At 42.3% G+C, this 20508-nt stretch overlaps 1 protein-coding gene across 3 annotated transcripts; it reads left to right on the top strand.

Moving 5' to 3' along the window:
• The first annotated feature begins 3631 nt into the window (after positions 1–3631).
• Positions 3632–20024, top strand: LOC115106820 (septin-5-like). 3 transcript variants are annotated; one of them, XM_029629935.2, is made up of 13 exons: positions 3632–3882; positions 4197–4204; positions 8684–9085; positions 11115–11211; positions 11351–11437; positions 11626–11749; positions 14046–14180; positions 15073–15190; positions 17883–17984; positions 18101–18197; positions 18472–18634; positions 18810–18921; positions 19105–20024. In XM_029629935.2, the coding sequence occupies exons 1-13, from the start codon at positions 3834–3836 to the stop codon at positions 19174–19176; spliced, it is 1566 nt and encodes a 521-aa protein (XP_029485795.1). In that variant the 5' UTR covers positions 3632–3833; the 3' UTR covers positions 19177–20024. The 3 variants fall into 3 exon arrangements, with proteins under 3 accessions (XP_029485795.1, XP_029485798.1, XP_029485796.1); XM_029629938.2 differs by lacking the exon at positions 4197–4204; XM_029629936.2 differs by lacking the exons at positions 3632–3882; positions 4197–4204 and adding an exon at positions 4232–4584.
• The last annotated feature ends 484 nt before the right edge of the window (positions 20025–20508 follow it).

Raw genomic sequence — 20508 nt, 5'->3', positions numbered from 1 at the left:
GGGCCTAAGCCTGTGTTCCTGGCCTTTACAAAAACATGACTTCTGATAATTCTGTACCAGGCATTCAATCTACCTTTAATCCTTAATTCTTTGAAAGGTGCATGACTTTCCACAATAGTATTGAAGACATCTGCAAAGAGGCAGTAGTCTAAATCTGGTTCAGGGATAGCTGAAATACAATAAAGGTCACTAAAATAAAGATCACTGAAGTTTTTAATGTTCTTCTTTGTGATGACACGAGGCTAAGATTTTTGGTCACTAATGTCTTGGTTGAAGACACCAGTAGAAACATACAGTGGGGCAAAAAAGTATTTAGTCAGCCACCAATTGTGCAAGTTCTCCCACTTAAAAATATGAGAGAGGCCTGTAATTTTCATCATAGGTACACCGCAACTATGACAGACAAAATGAGAAAAACAAATCCAGAAAATCACATTGTAGGATTTTTAATGAATTTATTAGCAAATTATGGTAAGCCCCACTGTATTTCTCTGGTGTATTCATTAAATTAAGATCAATCAGATTTGGGTTGGGCCATTAAATTATGGTGGAAAATAAGTATTTGGTCACCTACAAACAAGCTAGATTTCTGGCTCTCACAGACCTGTAACTTCTCCTTTAAGAGTCTGTTTCTGACCGTTTGAGAAGACACATGCACATTTGTGGCCTGCTGGAGGTCATTTTGCAGGGCTCTGGCTGTGCTCCTTCTACTCCTCCTTGCACAAAGGCGGAGGTAGCGGTCCTGCTGCTGGGTTGTTGCCCTCCTACGGCCTCCTCCACGTCTCCTGGTGTACTGGCCTGTCTCCTGGTAGCGCCTCCATGCTCTGGACACTACGCTGACAGACACAGCAAACCTTCTTGCCACAGCTCGCATTGATGTGCCATCCTGGATGAGCTGCACTACCTGAGCCACTTGTGTGGGTTGTAGACTCTGTCTCATGCTACCACTAGAGTGAAAGCACCGCCAGCATTCAAAAGTAAGTCGCTCTGGATAAGAGCGTCTGCTAAATGACTTAAATGTAAATGTAAAAGTGATTATTTGAATTGGCGAACCAGCTATAGAAAATTGTAGTTGCCTGGTTTGCTAGGTTGACATTTACTGAATATGTTTTAAACGGATGGGTTTATTTTGGACTCACCTTGTTGTGCTGTGCTCACTTAAACATGAAGGTGGCGCGGCGGTCCTTCGTGGGCCAATTATGTCATCAATGTCTGACATTCTCTGGATTTATGGTGCTTTCAAGACAACTGGGACCTCTTTTTAAAAAACGTCAGTGATGACGTCAGTGATCTTCAGGTCAGAGCACTAGAAAAAGGCCTGAGTTCCCGACTTGGAATTCCGAGTTGGATGACCGTTCCCAGTCGGAGCTCGTTTTTTTAACGATTTCCCAGTTCTGAGTTTCCAGTTGTTTTGAGTGCAGCAAAAGTCGGGCTGGATTGACAGCATGTTCAATGTTGAATGTTTATCATTTTAAGCTTGGAAGAGAGACCCTTAAACCCAGACTTGGGCCACGCACCCACTCCAATGAGTGATTACTTTGCAAGGCTTGCAGTGAGCCACTGATTCCTTCCAAACCACTCATTGTTGAATATGCGATTTCCAACTTGTTGTGTAATGGTTTTGTCCAATGGCCGATGAGCACCGATACATTTTATCTTCATACTTTCTCTTCATATGACAAGGATTGAAAATGATTTGCCAGTAGATTGTTGACTTGATTCATGATGATGACTGCTAGCTAAGATTTTGAAAGTTTGATGTTGACATGATCAGTCCAATGAAAGCTACAGTAGATATAACCTGATTTTACATAATATCTGGTGCCAATGACCTTGAGCATTCTTGGAGGGACACTTCTAATGTAACTATGGCACCCAAGGGGCTTGAATTTTTTTGTTATAACTGTAGATTTTGCTGTGACGCAGTCCCAATGAGTGACAGAACACTGAGCCAATCACGGTGCAACTAGAGAACATTACCAACCACTACACTCCGTATTTTCCGCTGGTTGCCCCACAACAGAAAGCACTGATCTAGGCTTAAACACCTGCATTTTAGAGCTCCCTTATTCAAGAAAGCAAAAAAGAGACCATGTTTGTATGCAGAGCCCCACCTGTTTTGAGCCCCACCTGCCCTGAATGACGGGCCGCCACTGCATAGGCCTATGCACTTGTGATTTGAAACAATCCACAGCATTTTTTTTTTTAAAGAAGGTAATGATCCTGTGTAGCTAAGTATTTTAAATGATTTCATTTAGACAGGAGTAATTATATAGTTTTGGAAAAACATACATTTGGTTTAGGGGAACAATGCAGTGCACCCGCCAACTTTTCTAATTTGGAAATGACTGAAACCAGAGATCCATATATAATGGATACAAGGCGGTAATGCAGTCGACAAATTTAGGTCTGCATATTGTTTTTATCGAAACGCATTGAGCTTATTTGGGACAGATTTCTGAGAGGGTGACCCGTCTCGCTTCGCCTCTTCCTCTCTGCTGAAACAACACCCCTGTCTTATGTAGTCAATGTATCTGATACTGTCTGGACAGAAAAGGTGACATGCCATACTCCTTTTGTCCAGACAGCATCAGATACATGGTCTACACATACGGAGACAGAGGGGCGCTGTTTCGCTCGCTCGGATGCTTTATGTGAGATTGATGCATCTTTCTGTTGGCGCGCCTCGTCAAATAAATGATCAATATTTTACATGGCCAGCCCATAATGCCGGCCCTGAATGTCCTGTGTTTCGGTTAACCATGGCAGCCAGCATTGCAAGTAAAGAGATGTGCAGAAAGATAATCAGCCTCTGTCTGTGGATCCTTTCCTTTAATGTATTGTATTAATGTATTTTTAAAGAAACACCTTTATTTCAATCTCTAGTTCTGGTCACAAGATGTTCCAGAGAATTGCGGTAAACCGTGCCACACAGACAGAAAACTGAATGTTCTATTCTAAGCCAGGCCCATCTTTTTAAAGTAAACATGATTTAATTATCTTTCTATTTGAACATAATAAGTAGTACTGTCGTGAATATTGTGATCACAAGAACATCCTAACAATTGAGGTAAAGAGCGTCACAGTCATGCAGAAAATTCTGTATGTGAGAACAATTAGTTTCCCTGGCTTACATTTAGCTGCTACATAAAATACTATAACAGTAAATTAATAGACGATATTCAATATAAAAATTGCATAGCTAACACAGACCCACCGGAGTGACCGGACCTTTGACAAAGTATCTGTGTGAAAAGGCATCCCATGGTTTTTGTCAACGAGCTCAATGTATTCCAAACATTGGTGGTAACCAGATGATCCCAATAATTTAGTTAGTAAAGATGCCTCAGTTTCTGACTTGGAATTCCAAGTCGGATGATTTCTCCAAAGTCGGATCTAGATTTCTTTCAGAGTTCAGAGTTGTCTTGAACCCACTGAAATCAGATAAGTGGGCAACTCTGGTCTTGGAGTGGTGCAGTTATTTAACCGACCCAGAAGACCAGGCGTGTTGAAGTGAACTGATGAATGAAAACGGGGAAGGGCTGGGTTGTGGGTTCACAATTCACCGCTGCCCTTTTAAATAGGTCACTCTTTGCTGCAAGCCACACCCCCGCACACATCTCAAAGTCTGTTCAATAACGTTTTGGGAAAACGTACAAAGTACAAACTGTTCTGCAGCGTAGCAAACGTTCAAGCAAACTGAACGTACCCCTGGTTTAGGGCCAAATTGGAACAAAATCCGGTCATTGACGGAGCGAGATTGTTTTGACAGACACCGAAGGTACGCGATCTTAGCCGTCCGATGACTAGCTGACAGCGCACTGCACCGCAACATGGACCACATGTCGTCGCCTGTCAGGTTACGTAGCAGCTTCAAACCTGGTAAATTCTGGGTGCAGTCATGGGATAGCCCTTTGAAATAGCAACTGCAATATTTTTTTTAAATAGCCTGATTTAAAATGTTCTACTTTTACTTGCAGTTATGGTGTAATGTCGGTTGTTTTTTGTGCAATAGATGGTCTATAATTTAGTTTATTCTGCAGTCTTTTTTTTTTTTTTCTGATATCCGTTTGGCCAGGTCAGACAGTTTTACATTGATCAATTCATCTCTTTATTGATTGAACAGCATGTTATCTTCCCATAACTTATTGTGTCCTTCATACTCTCTCCTATGGTCTCTTCTGCACTCTGTTCAGACATCCAGGTAGGACCTTTAGTACCCCATTCATAGACTTTAGTGCCTATAAACGATAGTATCTTTATTAAGAGCCCAACACATCCTCTAATAACTCGCACTGTTTGCGGGTACTGTTTTGGAAACATAAGGAATATATCTTTCATATCAGCAAGAAATGATAAAACAACTAAAGGTAAATTACTACACACCTTTTTTATAGGGTTAAGATTAGTGTTCCCACATTGCCAGATCTCCATGTTTACAGGGCTTGTTTTCGGGAAAGACTGGCCCCCACCTATGCTAATTAGCTAACTGCTTTGAACACCTGTGTGTAGCTAACTGGGGGGTAAGTGTAGTTTCTCAACTGGAGGCACACACGGTGTATGGATCTGTGCAAAACTGCTACAGTAAGTGTCTCTTTTTAATTTGAAATATTATTTATCGCTTAAATGAAAGATAAGAGGCATATCAGTATATGTTTAGGAAAACCTTATTGAAAGCGCTGATTTGACGTTTCTAAACGTTAAAATAGTGTCGAAATTGTAGTTTACACAGCCAAATGTGGGCAAATGTAATTGCTGAAAACCCTACATACGGAGAAGAGTTTAAGATGTATTCCTTTAGTTCCATCTATATTTGTAGAATTGTTGTAGGTTACAATGTACTGTAGTAGGTAAACAAGTGTGTGTGCTAGACTAAGTCTCCAACCCCCCATCCTCTTACCGGAGATCAGCGTATTAGAGAGAGCCTAGCGTTAAGCCCGTTGTAGTGGGTTGTGGGTAATATGATGTGACGGGTAGGATTGGGCCCATAGAATTAGAATGATTAGAACAGTGGTAACCAACCGGTCACAATCAACCGGTCGATCTTCAAGGCATTCTTAGTCGATCACCAAACATTTTTGTAAAAAAAAAAAAAAAATTAAACGAAATCCTTGCATTACAATTTATTTGTTTTTTTTGCGCTGTCAATTAGCAGCCCTCGCGCTGGAAAGGCAAATGGTGTCCAGAGAGCAAATCATCTCCGATCACTGTACAGCAGAGATCATCAACTAGATTCAGCTACGGCCAATTTTTTTCTTGAGCAGATGGTCGGGGAACCGGAACATAATTGCAAATAATTTGTTGACTGCAAATTGACAGCAGGAAGCCCAAACATATGTTTGACTAAAACATACATTTCCAACCTTGCTTACATTTTTACACAATCACGTGTCTCTTTATTATGTATGGGAATACTTGGGAACAGATTTCTGAAATAAAATCATATGGAGCTTATTTCCTGGTGTCTTATGTCCAACAATAAATAAATGTGTGTGTGTATGTATATATATTACACACAATATACTAGTCAAAAGTTTGGATGCACCTACTCATTCCAGCATTTCTTTGTTTTTACTATTTTCTACATTGTAGAATAATAGTGAAGACATCAAACTATGAAATAACACATGGTATCAGTTAGTAACCAAAAAACTGTTAAACAAATCAAACTATATTTGAGATGCTTCAAAGTAGCCACCCTTTGCCTTGACAGCTTTGCACACTCTTGGCATTCTCTCAACCAGCTTCATGAGGTAGTCACCTGGAATGCATTTCAATTAACAGGTGTGCCTTGTTAAAAGTTAATTTGTGGAATTTCTTTCCTTCTTAATGCGTTTGAGCCAAATAGTTGTGTTGTGACAAGGTAGGGGTGGTATACAGAAGACGGCCCTATTTGGTAAAAGACCAATCCATATTATGGCAAGAACAGCTCAAATAAACAAGGAGAAAGGACAGTGAAGGATAGTCAATCTGGAAAATGTAAAGAACTTTGAAAGTTACTTCAAGTGCAGTCGCAAAAACCATCAAGCGCTATGATGAAACTGGCTCTCATGAGGACCACCACGGGAAAGGAAGACCTAGAGAAACCACTACTTAAAGACACTAATAAGAATACTTGCTTGGGCCAAGAAACACGAGCAATAGCATTATACTGGTGAAAATCTATCCTTTGGTCTGATGAGTCCAAATTTTTGGTTCCATACACCTTAACCACATACATTTAAACTCAGTTTCTCAATTCCTGACATTTAATCCAAGTAAAAAATTCCCTGTTTTAGGTCAGTTAGGATCACCACTTTATTTTAAGAATGTGAAATGTCAGAATAATAGTAGAGTGATTTATTTCAGCTTTTATTTATTTCATCACATTCCAGGTGGGTCAGAAGTTTACATACACTCAATTAGTATTTGGTAGCATTGCCTTTAAATTGTTTAACTTGGGTCAAACATTTTGGGTAACCTTCCACAAGCTTCCCACAATAAGTTCGGTGAATTTTGGCCCATTCCTCCTGACAGAGCTCGTGTAACTGAGTCAGGCTTGTAGGCCTCCTTGCTCGCACACACTTTTTCAGTTCTGCCCACAAATGTTCTATAGGATTGAGGTCAGGGCTTTGTGACGGCCACTCCAATACCCTGACATTCTTGTCCTTAAGCCATTTGCCACAACTTTGGAAGTGTGCTTGGGGTCATTGTCCATTTGGAAGACCCATTTGCGACCAAGCTTTAACTTCTTGACTGATGTCTTGAGATTTTGCTTTAATATATATAAATATTTTCCCTGCCTCATGATGCCATCTATTTTATGAAGCGTACCAGTCCCTCCTGCAGCAAGCACCCCCACAACATGATGCTGCCACCCCTGTGCTTCACAGTTGGGATGGTGCTCTTCAGCTTGCAAGGATCCCTCTTTTTCCTCCAAACATAACGATAGTCATTATGGCCAAACAGTTCTATTCGTGTTACATCAGACCAGAGGACATTTCTCCAAAAAGTACAATCTTTGTCCCCATGTGCAGTTGCAAACCGTTGTCTGGCTTTTTTATGGCGGTTTTGGAGCAGTGGCTTCTTCCTTGCTGAGCGGCCTTTCAGTTTTTGATCAAGGGAAAGGTACAGAGAGCTCCTTGATGACAACCTGCTCCAGAGCGCTCAGGACCTCAGACTGGGCCCGGCTGGTAATTTAACCATGACAACAAGTTTGCCAAATTAGCTGGCCGCTAAACTATCTAATCTAAAAGACTATCAGTGACTGACCTGACAAGAGAACCGCTAATGCACTATCCTAACTCGCAAAAGTAGTTGAGACCTAGACCGAGTTCCTAAAAAAAAAAAAGTGGATGGGATTGATCCGAGGGGACCACGCATCCCTGCCCTAGACAGTTTTCTTTATGTCACAATTAGATAACAGCCTCTCTTTGCTCACAAACTACTCTAAAGGTAAGTCACCATATTTGAACGTGTGGACTAGAATAGCCTAGTTATTTATAAGCCTGTTATTTTAGGTGTACCTAGCTAGTTACCTAATCATTATCTTGCAGTTCTTGGCCATTACTCAACACTTGATAAAATATTTAAAAATGTGGTTTTGAACAGTGTCTCTACTCTTAATTTTTTTGTTTGTAGGATAGCCCAATACCAGATTGTGGCTTTAGCTAGCTATGAAGTTGTGCCTTGTAAGACCGCTACATAGATAAAGCCAGACACAATCCACATTCAGGTATGGGCTGAATAAAGCAGAAACATCCTCTTCATTATGCTTGTTTTAATATTATTGTTGGCTGCCAAAAGAGCACCGTAAGCAACCTGGTTAGCTACAGAAGATCTGTTAACTAGCAAGCTAATTAACAACAGCATGCGTCAAGCTAACTTAGCTAGCAAGCAGATGATGGTCCTCTTCGTCTGGGCGCAGCTGGTTTCTTCCGAAGACCTCTTACAGTCAATGGGGCAAGTTGGGGTTCATTCAGGGGAATTTGTGCATTCGGGTAGGTCAGGTTGTGTGTTTTGATTATGTCAGGCCATTCCTTGAACCAGGGAAATATTGTTGGCATATTCTGGTCGTGTGTACTGGCCCCCTCAAAATGCAGTTTACATACAGATGTCCACTTACTACTTTTACGTCTGTCATTAAAGTGTTCCAAATTGCTTGTTGTTTTGGGTCAGTCGGTAGTTGGTGAAATTGCACGTTGTGTCATGTGGAATCCAACCGGCAGTAGGGTACACAGCAGTTTACTTTGTTTATGTTGTGTCAGCACAGGACCCCGTGTTTCACCTAATTGGGTCAGTGTTTACCTCAGACTTTGCAAATTTACCACCTATCGATCCCAGAGTGAAACGCGCTGTTTAAGGTGTGAAGTAGGGCAATTCTATGGTTAACTAGTGTGAGAAGGTAGAGGGGCCTGTTGATCAGATGGTTCGTGTGAGCTGATTCTTCCCTACGAAGCCCTGCATTCAGCACAAGAGGCTTCCTTTACTCATGTCCTTCAACATGAAATAACGAGACAGATGTTAGTAATGTGGTGGACAATCTGTTCTGCAGGTATATATCCTAGTTTCCCTCCTCCACTATGTTTCTGCTTTGCTTGCGCTTCAGTGTCTAGGCTGGTATTTGTTAAGCACTTTCAGACAACTGCTGATGTAACAAGGCTATATGATTGATATTTGGCTTTATAACCCCCTCCTCCCCCAGTTGTCCAGTCTGTCTATTGAGGAGCCAGAGGATGCAGAGCTGGCCTACACCATGAGAGACCTTCCCCCCACCCCCCCACCCCGGGGTGCATCTGTGGACCAAAACACAACTCCGGGATGCCACACACCTGTCGTTGACCGAGAACCAGAAGGAACTGGGCTTGAGATGGGGCGATCCCCTCACACCCCAGGAGGGACACCCCTGCTTTCTCGGCCCTCCCCTAGTGGCCCCCCTCCCTTCACCCCCCCCAGGACCAAACGTGCCCCCCTGGAGGGAGAGTTTGAGCCGCTGAAGTTGAGGAAGTACCAGCTGACCTCTATGGGGTCGCGGTCCATGGACTCCTCCCCTCAGTCCCGGCCACGCAGCCCCTGGGGACACTTTGACCCTTACGACTCTGCAGAGGTGTGTGAGGTGTGGATACGTGTGTGAGTGAGACCTATGTGTGCACTGATGTAGTGCTAGAATCATTATGAAAACTTCAGGAAGAGTGTGCAGAAGTGTGATAGCATTTTTATCTAATGGTGTAGTGACCAATAAGCATCTTTTATAATGTGAAACTACAGTGCATTCGGAAAGTATTCAGACCCTTGACTTTTGTTATGTAACAGCCTTATTCTAAAATATATTACATTGAGGAGGAAAACAATCTACACACAAGTGAAAACAGGTTTGCAAATGTATTACAAATAAACATACCTTTATTTACATAAGTATTTAGACCCTTTTGCTATGAAGACTCTAAATTGAGCTCCGGTGCATCCTGTTTCCATTGATCATCCTTGAGCTGTTTCTACAACTTGATTGGAGTCCACCTGTGGTAAATTCAATTGATTGGACATGATTTGGAAAGGCACACACCTGTCTTTATAAAAGGTTCCACAGTTGACGGTGCATGTCAGAGCAAAAACCAGGCCATGAGGTCGAAGGAAATGACCGTAGAGCTCCTGGACAGGAATGTGTCGGCACAGATCTGGGGAAGGGTACCAAAAAATATCTGCAGCATTGAAGGTCCCCAAGAACACAGTTGGCTCCATCATTCTTAAATGGAAGAAGTTTGGAACCACCAAGACTCTTCCTAGAGCTGGCCGCCCGACCAAACTGAGCAATCGGGGTAGAAGGGAGGTGACCAAGAACCAGATGGTCACTCTGACAGAGCTCCAGAGTTCCTCTGTGGAGATGGGAGAACCTTCCAGAAGGACAACCATCTCTGCCGCACTCCACCAATCAGGCCATTATGGAGGAGTAGCCAGAAGGAAGCCACTCCTCAGTAAAAGGCACATGACAGCCCACTTAGAGTTTGCCAAAATCCACCTAAAGGACTCTCAGACCATGAGAAACAAGATTCTCTGGTCTGATGAAACCAAGACTGAACTCTTTGGCCTGAATGCCAAATGTCACATCTGGGTGAAGCATGGTAGTGGCAGCATCATGCTGTGGGGACGATTTTCAGCGGCAGGGACTGGGAGACTAGTCAGGATCGAGGGGAAAGATGAACGGAGCAAAGTACTGAGAGAGCGACTCCGGGATGCTGGCCTTTTAGGCAGAGTTGCAAACAAAAAAAGCAATTTCTCAGACTGGCCAATAAAAATAAAATATTAAGATGGGCAGAAGAACACAGACACTGGACAGAGGAACTCTACCTAGAAGGCCAGCATCCCAGGGTTGCCTCTTCACTGTTGACGTTGAGGCGGGTGTTTTGCGGGTACTATTTAATGAAGCTGCCAGTTCAGGACTTGTGAGGCGTCTGATTCTCAAAGTAGACACTAATGTACTTGTCCTCTTGCTCAGTTGTGCACCGGGGCCTCCCACTCTTTCTATTCTGGTCAGAGCCAGTTTGCGCAGTTCTGTGAAGGGAGTAGTACACAACGTTGTACAAGATCTTCAGTTTCTTGGCAATTTCTCACATGAAATAGCCTTCATTTCTCAGGACAAGAATAGACTGATGAGTTTCAGAAGAAAGTTCTTTGTTTCTGGCCATTTTGAGCCTGTAATCCAACCCACAAATGCTCATGCTCCAGATACTCAACTTGCAGTTTTCAGCTGTGCTAACATAATTGCAAAAGGGTTTTCTATTGATCAGTTAGCCTTTTAAAATTAATAATCTGGATTAGCTAACACAACGTGCCATTGGATACAGGAGTGATGGTTGCTGATAATGGACCTCTGTACACCTATGTAGATATTCCATAAAAAATCTGCCGTTTCCAGCTACATTTGTCATTTACAACATTAACAATGTCTACACTGTATTTCTGATCAATTTAATGTAATTTTAATGGACAAAAAATGTGCTTTTCTTTCAAAAACAAGGACATTTCTAAGTGACGCTAAACTTTTGAACGGTAGTATATGTAAGTGAGATATTTCTGTATTTAATTTAATACATTTGCAAACAGCGTGTTTTATGTCCCGTCTTCTGTCTTCCCTACAGGACATGGACAGGGAGTATGTGGGCTTTGCCACTCTACCCAACCAGGTACACAGGAAGTCAGTCAAAAAGGGTTTTGCCTTCACCCTCATGGTAGCAGGTGAGACATCTAAATTACTCAGATTACTACTGAAATGAATTATAGACAAAAAATAATCTGTTGAGGTGAACATTGCCCAACATTTATTTGTGCAGAAAAAAGTAGATAGAAGAATGACTGACTTGCCTTCTTTCTCTAGGAGAGTCTGGTCTGGGTAAATCCACTCTGGTCAACAGTCTGTACCTTACAGACCTCTACAACAACAGGAAGGTGCTGAATGCAGAGGGTGAGACAGAAATATTGTCAGAAACTCATTTCTCAATGTGTCCGTTGCTATTAACTACTATTATTGTTTTGCTATAACAGCAAGTTGTGTCCTTTTTGAAATGATTTGCCTCTTCTATTACAACCCTGATCTTCTAGATTGCTTTTATACGTGTGTGTGTGTGTGTGCTTGTGCGTGTGTGTGTGTAGAGCGGATCGTGCAAACAGTGTTCATCACCAAACACACCGTGGGTATCGAGGAGAAGGGGGTCAGACTCAGACTCTCCATCGTAGATACACCAGGGTTTGGTGACGCTGTCAACAACACAGAGAGGTACATGGGTTATCTAGGCTGGAATCATTACTATCTCATGATGATTTGCTGCTATCAATAGTCCCTCATGGAATGACGATTCAGTGGCCACGCCCCTCTACTGGGGGCACAGATGTAAAAAATAAAAAAATAAATCCCTCATCTGCCCGTTGGCACCAGGTCACATTAGTCCCAAGGTTGTCTTGTTAAATCTTGTTCCTACTTTTAAATTACTCATTAGCTGTTTGAAATATCTAATACAGAATACTTTGGTGACATTGTTATCAACCTGCTGCATACCCCTTAAAAATATACATTTACGTGTGCAGGTTGTGCTAACACTCATTAATACAGACTGGTAGATTAGCTAGCATAGCTAGCATTCACTGGTTAAGTAACTTGAGTGTAATGGAGTTGACTGGTAACTATGACATATACAGTGGGGCAAAAAAGTATTTAGTCAGCCACCAATTGTGCAAGTTCTCCCACTTAAAAAGATGAGAGAGGCCTGTAATTTTCATCATAGGTACATTTCAACTATGACAGACCAAATGAGAGAGAAAAAATCCAGAAAATCACATTGTAGGATTTTTAATGATTTTATTTGCAACTTATGGTGGAAAATAAGTATTTGGTCAATAACATAAGTTTATCTCAATACTTTGTTATATACCCTTTGTTGGCAATGACAGAGGTCAAATGTTTTCTGTTAGTCTTCAAGGTTTTCACACACTGTTGCTGATATTTTGGCCCATTCCTCCATGCAGATCTCCTCTAGAGCAGTGATGTTTTGGGGCTGTTGCTGGGCAACACGGACTTTCAACTCCCTCCAAAGATTTTCTATGGGGTTGAGATCTGGAGACTGGCTAGGCCACTCCAGGACCTTGAAATGCTTCTTACAAAGCCACTCCTTCGTTGCCCGGGCGGTGTGTTGGGATCATTGTTATGCTGAAAGACCCAGCCACGTTTCATCTTCAATGCCCTTGCTGATGGAAGGAGGTTTTCACTCAAAATCTTACGATACATGGCCCCATTCATTCTTTCCTTTACACGGATCAGTCGTCCTGGTCTCTTTGCAGAAAACAGCCCCAAAGCATAATGTTTCCACCCCCATGCCTCACAGTAGGTATGGTGTTCTTTGGATGCAACTCAGCATTCTTTGTCCTCCAAACACGATGAGTTGAGTTTTTACCAAAAAGTTATATTTTGGTTTCATCTGACCATAGGACATTCTCCCAATCTTCTTCTGGATCATCCAAATGCTCTCCAGCAAACTTCAGACGGGCCTGGACATGTACTGGCTTAAGCAGGGGGACACGTCTGGCACTGCAGGATTTGAGTCCCTGGCGGGGTAGTGTGTTACTGATGGTAGGCTTTGTTACTTTGGTCCCAGCTCTCTGCAGGTCATTCACTAGGTCCCCCAGTTTTGTTCTGGGATTTTTGCTCACCGTTCTTGTGATCATTTTGACCCCACGGGGTGAGATCTTGCATGGAGCCCCAGATCGAGGGAGATTACCAGTGGTCTTGTATGTCTTCCATTTCCTAATAATTGCTCCCACAGTTGATTTCTTCAAACCAAGCTGCTTACCTATTGCAGATTCAGTCTTCCCAGCCTGGTGCAGGTCTACAATTTTGTTTCTGGTGTCCTTTGACAGCTCTTTGGTCTTGGCCATAGTGGAGTTTGGAGTGTGACTGTTTGAGGTTGTGGACAGGTGTCTTTTATACTGATAACAAGTTCAAACAGGTGCCATTAATACAGGTAACGAGTGGAGGACAGAGGAGCATCTTAAAGAAGAAGTTACAGGTCTGTGAGAGCCAGAAATCTTGCTTGTTTGTAGGTGACCAAATACTTATTTTCCACCATAATTTACAAATAAATTCATTAAAAATCCTACAATGTGATTTTCTGGATTTTATTTTCTCATTTTGTCTGTAATATTTGAAGTGTACCTATGATGAAAATTACAGGCCTCTCTCATCTTTTTAAGTGGGAGAACTTGCACAATTGGTGGCTGACTAAATCCTTTCCCCCCCCACTGTATACTTGTGTATGTGTGTTTACTGTATATCATTCACGACATTTGGACGGGAGCTATAATTGAAGAAATGCTTTTAACTATGCGTGTTGTTATTTCTTGAATTCGGGCTTGGCTTGACTACTTTCAATGGGGAAAGATTGCTTCTATGCCCCACTTCCGTGATTTTTGTAGGAAACGTCACTTTGCCGAGTGGAGCTATAGTGGAGAGTGTACATCTATCATCATGTTGATCCACCATGTTTGTAGTTTCCTCTGAGTGGTGTTTGTGCTCTTTATAGCTGGAAAGAGATAGAGGACTACATTGACCAGCAGTTTGAGCAGTACTTCAGAGACGAGAGCGGCCTGAACAGAAAGAACATCCAGGATAACAGAGTCCACTGCTGCCTCTACTTCATCTCTCCCTTCGGACATGGGTACCAGACTACACACACACTACATATTTTCTTTCAATTCAATTCAATTCAATTCAAGGGCTTTATTGGCATGGGAAACATGTGTTAACATTGCCAAAGCAAGTGAGGTAGACAACATACAAAGTGAATATATAAAGTGAAAAACAACAAAAATTAACAGTAAACGTTACACATACAGAAGTTTCAAAACAGTAAAGACATTACAAATGTCATATTATATATATATATATATCTATATATATATATATACAATGTACAAATAGTTAAAGGACACAAGATAAAATGAATAAGCATAAATATGGGTTGTATTTACAATGGTGTTTGTTCTTCACTGGTTGCCCTTTTCTCGTGGCAACAGGTCACAAATATTGCTGCTGTGATGGCACACTGTGGAATTTCACCCAAAAGATATGGGAGTTTTTCAAAATTGGATTTGTTTTCGAATTCTTTGTGGATCTGTGTAATCTGGGGGAAATATGTCTCTCTAATATGGTCATACATTGGGCAGGAGGTTAGGAAGTGCAGCTCAGTTTCCACCTCATTTTGTGGGCAGTGAGCACATAGCCTGTCTTCTCTTGAGAGCCATGTCTGCCTACGGCGGCCTTTCTCAATAGCAAGGCTATGCTCACTGAGTCTGTACATAGTCAAAGCTTTCCTTAATTTTGGGTCAGTCACAGTGGTCAGGTATTCTGCCGCTGTGTACTCTCTGTGTAGGGCCAAATAGCATTCTAGTTTGCTCTGTTTTTTTGTTAATTCTTTCCAATGTGTTAAGTAATTATCTTTCTCTCTCTCTCGACACAAGTATGAGATAGATACACACAGTTCTTTCACAGTAAACCTGCTTTTCCACAATAATTGTAATAATTTTGTCTGTGTGTGTGTGTCTCTCCAGTCTGCGGCCATTGGATGTGGAATGTATGAGGGCTCTGCATGACAAGGTGAACATAGTCCCTGTTCTGGCCAAAGCTGACAGCCTCACACCCACTGAGGTCCGCAGGAAGAAGATGAAGGTAAGAGACTGTAACTGTGCTATGGTAATCTTTAATTATCTTTACCAGTGCTAATTTTACCTGTGATATTCCTATCTGTGCTACAGAATTTCTGTAATCTATACCTGTGCTATAATGTTGGGGTATATACTTGCCCTGTGCTATAATGTTGGGGTATATACACTGCTCAAAAAAATAAAGGGAACACATCCTAGATCTGAATTAATGAAAAATTCTTCTTAAATAGTTTTTTTCTTTACATAGTTGAATGTGCTGACAACAAAATCACACAAAATCAAAATCAATGGAAATCAAATGTGTCAACCCATGGAGGTCTGGATTTGGAGTCGCACTCAAAATTAAAGTGGAAAACCACACTACAGGCTGATCCAACTTTGATAAGTCAAAATGAGGCTCAGTAGTGTGTGTGGCCTCCACGTGCCTGTATGACCTCCCTAAAACGCCTGGGCATGCTCCTGATGAGGTGGCGGATGGTCTCCTGAGGGATCTCCTCCCAGACCTGGACTAAAGCATCTGCCAACTCTTGGACAGTCTGTGGTGCAACGTGGCGTTGATGGATGGAGCGAGTGGATGGAGCGAGACATGATGTCCCAGATGTGCTCAATTGGATTTAGGTCTGGGGAATGGGCGGGCCAGTCCATAGCATCAATGCCTTCCTCTTGCAGGAACTGCTGACACACTCCAGCCACATGAGGTCCAGCATTGTCTTGCATTAGGAGGAACGCAGGGCCAACCGCACCAGCATATGGTCTCACAAGGGGTCTGAGGAGCTCATCTCGGTACCTAATGGCAGTCAGGCTACCTCTGGCGAGCACATGGAGGGCTGTGCGGCCCCCCAAAGAAATGCCACCCCACACCATGACTGACCCACCGCCAAACCGGTCATGCTGGAGGATGTTGCAGAACGTTCTCCACTGCGTCTCCAGACTCTGTCACGTCTGTCACATGTGCTCAGTGTGAACCTGCTTTTATCTGTGAAGAGCACAGGGCGCCAGTGGCGAATTTGCCAATCTTGGTGTTCTCTGGCAAATGCCAAACGTCCTGCACGGTGTTGGGCTGTAAGCACAACCCCCACCTGTGGACATCGGGCCCTCATACCACCCTCATGGAGTTGTAAGCTTGTGTGGGTTGTAGACTCCGTCTCATGCTACCACTAGAGTGAAAGCACCGCCAGCATTCAAAAGTGACCAAACATCAGCCAGGAAGCATAGGAACTGAGAAGTGGTCTGTGGTCATCACCCGCAGAACCACTCCTTTATTGGGGATGTCTTGCTAATTGCCTATAATTTCCACCTGTTGTCTATTCCATTTGCACAACAGCATGTGAAATTTATTGTCAATCAGTGTTGCTTCCTAAGTGGACAGTTTGATTTCACAGAAGTGTGATTGACTTGGAGTTACATTGTGTTGTTTAAGTGTCCCCTTTATTTTTTTGAGCAGTGTACTTGCCCTGTGCTATACTGTTGGTGTATATACTTGCCCTGTGCTATAATGTTGGTGTATATACTTGCCCTGTGCTATAATGTTGGGGTATATACTTGCCCTGTGCTATAATGTTGGGGTATATACTTGCCCTGTGCTATAATGTTGGGGTATATACTTGCCCTGTGCTATAATGTTGGGGTATATACTTGCCCTGTGCTATACTGTTGGTGTATATACTTGCCCTGTGCTATAATGTTGGGGTATATACTTGCCCTGTGCTATAATGTTGGGGTATATAATTGCCTGTGCTATAATGTTGGGGTATATACTTGCCCTGTGCTATAATGTTGGGGTGCAAAATGGGATTCAAATGGATTTGTCTTTTTAATTTTTCAATCTACACAAATTACTCTCAACATGGAAGAACATTTTTAACATTTGTAAAAAAAGAATATGAAAAATAAAACATCTTGATTAGATAAGTATTCAACCCCCTTAAGTACAGAATTACCTTTAGCAGCGATTACATCTGAGAGTCTTTCTAGGTAAGTCTCTAAGAGCTTAACACACCTGGAATGTACAATATTTACCCATTATTCTTTTCAAAATTCTTCAGCTCTGTCAAATTGGTTGTATATCATTGCTAGACAAACATTTTCAGATCTTGCCATAGATTTTCAAGCAGATTTAAGTCAAAACTGTCTTCTTGGTAAGCAACTCATGTAGATTTGGCCTTGTGTTGTAGGTTATTGTCCTGCTGAATGGCGAATTCATCTCTTCACTGTCTGTTTCTCTAGGAATTTGCCTGTGCTAAACGTAATTTATTTTTTTATCCTGAAAAATGACCCCGTCCTTAACGATTACAAGCATACCCATAACATGATGCAGCCACCATTATGCTTGAATATATGGAAATTGGTACTCGGTAATGTGTTGTGTTTAAGGTAAATCCAATACAACAGAACATTTTTTGCAGTATTTCTTTAGTGCCTTGTTGCAAACAGGATGCAAATTATTGTGACTTGTTAAGCACATTTTTATTCCTGGACTTATTTTTTTTATTTTATTTTTTTATTTCTTAACAAAGGGGTTGAATACTTATTGACTCAAAACATTTCAGCTTTTTATTATGTTATTCATTTGTAAAAAGCAAGACAAAAAAATCTATTTGACATTATGGATGCAATTTAATTTTAAATTCTGTCTGTAACACAACATCATGGAAAAGGTCAAGGGGTGTGAATACTGTATGCGTGTGCCTGTGTAGATCCGAGAGGAGATGGAGAAGTTTGGCATCAACATCTACCAGTTCCCAGACTGTGAATTTGATGAAGATGAGGAGTTTAAACAGCAGGAGCAGCTGCTCAAGGTGACTTCAGACCTGGGGAGGATAGAGGGCTATTAGGGCATCTGTATGTTTTGTCCATTGCATATAGCACTGACCACATGGCTTAACCATGAAAACCTTGATCTCTCTCTCTCTAGGACAGTATTCCTTTTGCTGTAATAGGCAGTAACATCCAGGTTGAGAGTAAAGGACGCAAGTTCAGAGGTCGGCTCTACCCCTGGGGTGTAGTGGAAGGTACGCTGCACAGGCACACCTTCACGTTTACACTACAGAACTCTCTCACACACACACACACACAACTGAACTTTCCTCGCTACGGTGAACAGCAGAGTTGGGCCTCACTGAGCTTGCCTGTAAAAAAATACACATTCGCACAGATTACCGTGAATGCAATCTCCGCGAAGTACAAGGAAATTACTTGTCGACAGTGTACTACCTTCGATTGAATTCCAGCCTAAATGTCTTTCTGTGAAAACACACTGACCTAATAGCAGTGTTGTGTTGTCAGTGGAGGACCCGGCCCACAGTGATTTCCTGCTGCTGAGGAACATGTTGGTGAAGACTCACATGCAGGACCTGAAGGATGTCACCAGAGAGACACACTACGAGAACTACAGAGCACAGTGTATACAGAACATGACACGCATGGTGGTGCAGGAGAGGAAACGCAGGTTGGTACTACACACACACACACACATAGAATAGACGTACACAGAACTACCCAGACCCATACACACTAAAGTTGTACTGATGTACAACACATTTGGCACAACGGTTGTGCTACAAGGTTTTTCTGCACAAAAAGAATGACAATTTATTTGACCTTTGTTTTGTTCTGTGTGTTAGCTTGCGTGATAAGATTCAGAGTGAGAGCAGCGCTGACTTCCCCATGACCCCACTCCCACTGGCCCCTGTAGACCGCGAGACAGAGAGGCTCATCTGGGAGAAGGACGAGGAGGTGAGAACACCCACGTGCACTCCTAGACCGACAACACACACACCCGTACCTGGATGTATTGCACTGCATAGAAGTTGGTCTTCTTCCAGTCTACGTTTGGAACGTTCTTCTTCAGCATCTCAAAAAACCTAGACCGACCGACACACAAACACTAACTTTCCTGACCTTCTCTCTCCCCTCTAGTTGAGGAGGATGCAGGAGGTGTTGGAGAGGATCCACGAGCAGATGCAACAAGGACAGAAACCAGACTACTGATTTACCAACATTCCTCCTGGGCCTCTGAGGTCCATTCTCGTAGACACCTAGAAAGGGGAAGGAGGGAATTTGCGTCAGAGGAAGAAACGTGACAACCTCACTCAAACCAGCACCATTCTCCTCATTGGTGTATCAGCCTTCGAGGTCTCCATGGCGATGAGATGGGGCAGGAATCCTCTGCAGCTGAATGTTCTGAACCCATGTCATTTTTGTTCCCTGAGAAATAAGGTGGTCCTGTAAACGTTAGTAATGCTGTGGCCTAGTCTTGATTACCGACATACCTGAGGTGTCAACTTAGACCGTTGAAGTGTCAGAAAGAAAGAAGCAGCACAAACAGTGTGTAGTAAATGTAATATGATTTATTAAGAATCTTCATTATTATTTGTTTTCATCATACTTTTGTCCTAATGAATAGTTTGTAGTACTGTTGTTATCTTTAAACATGGTGGACAGTTGGATCCAAAAAGGCAGCCCAAAGTGTACAGGCGATATATAACTTCAACTTTCTCCATAGGGAAAACATCTGTGTTTTTATATTTATATATAATAACATTGTAGCATGAGGTCCAAGATCCTGCCCACATCATACAATATTGTACATGGTCCCAGAAAGAAACATACAAAAAAAAAACTACATTGAAACGGAACCTAAATCGCAATCTACATGCAAGGTTAAAGAGTAAAATACACACATGTATATGCAAAACAACGTGCATACAATCACACATATACAAAAATACACCCATACGTACCTACACACATATATTAGAAAAGTCAAACATCAGAGTGTTCTAAAGAGAAAATATTTAGTTCCCCCCCCCCCACGTTTCAGTCGCTCTCCTACCAAACACACACACTTGAACACAAAAGGGACATCACGCCCACTGCTTTTCTGCTTGCTCTCAGATCATCTCCGGGTGTAGATCAAGGTTGTCACAGTGCTATGGTTGAAGGAGAATGTTATGACTGATTACACACCGACAGGAGCGCGCTGCATGCACACACACACACACACACACACACGTCAAAATGCTACAACAGAAATAGAACCATGCACCAGGAACAGTAGATTTATCCACCATAGTGTAGAATAGAAAACCTACTGAATATAGGCATACGCGCGCACGCACACACACACACACCCACACCTGAAACAACCAGTAGGACCATATGAGATTGCTTACATACATATATGATGGTGACTCGAACGTAGTCAGACATGCATAGGCTGGCAAAGGGGCATATAATTCACTATCTCTCTCACACATACACAGCAGGTATGCTATGTGTCCAGCCCCCAGAGCTGTTCCCTTGTTCTAACACCAGGATAAG

The sequence above is a fragment of the Oncorhynchus nerka genome, linkage group LG23 (assembly GCF_034236695.1).
Source record: "Oncorhynchus nerka isolate Pitt River linkage group LG23, Oner_Uvic_2.0, whole genome shotgun sequence".
Lineage (NCBI taxonomy): Eukaryota > Metazoa > Chordata > Actinopteri > Salmoniformes > Salmonidae > Oncorhynchus > Oncorhynchus nerka.
This window is presented reverse-complemented; position numbering and strand designations above follow the sequence as displayed.

What these genes read in the sequence shown, in the direction of transcription:
- LOC115106820 (XM_029629935.2), top strand. Translation starts at nt 3,834, where the DNA reads ATGGACCACATGTCGTCGCCTGTCAGGTTACGTAGCAGCTTCAAACCT. An exon ending in GCTGTCAACAACACAGAGAG is followed by an intron (nt 11,750 to 14,045) that starts GTACATGGGTTA and finishes TGCTCTTTATAG; the next exon opens with CTGGAAAGAGATAGAGGACT. An exon ending in CCCCTGGGGTGTAGTGGAAG is followed by an intron (nt 18,198 to 18,471) that starts GTACGCTGCACA and finishes TTGTGTTGTCAG; the next exon opens with TGGAGGACCCGGCCCACAGT.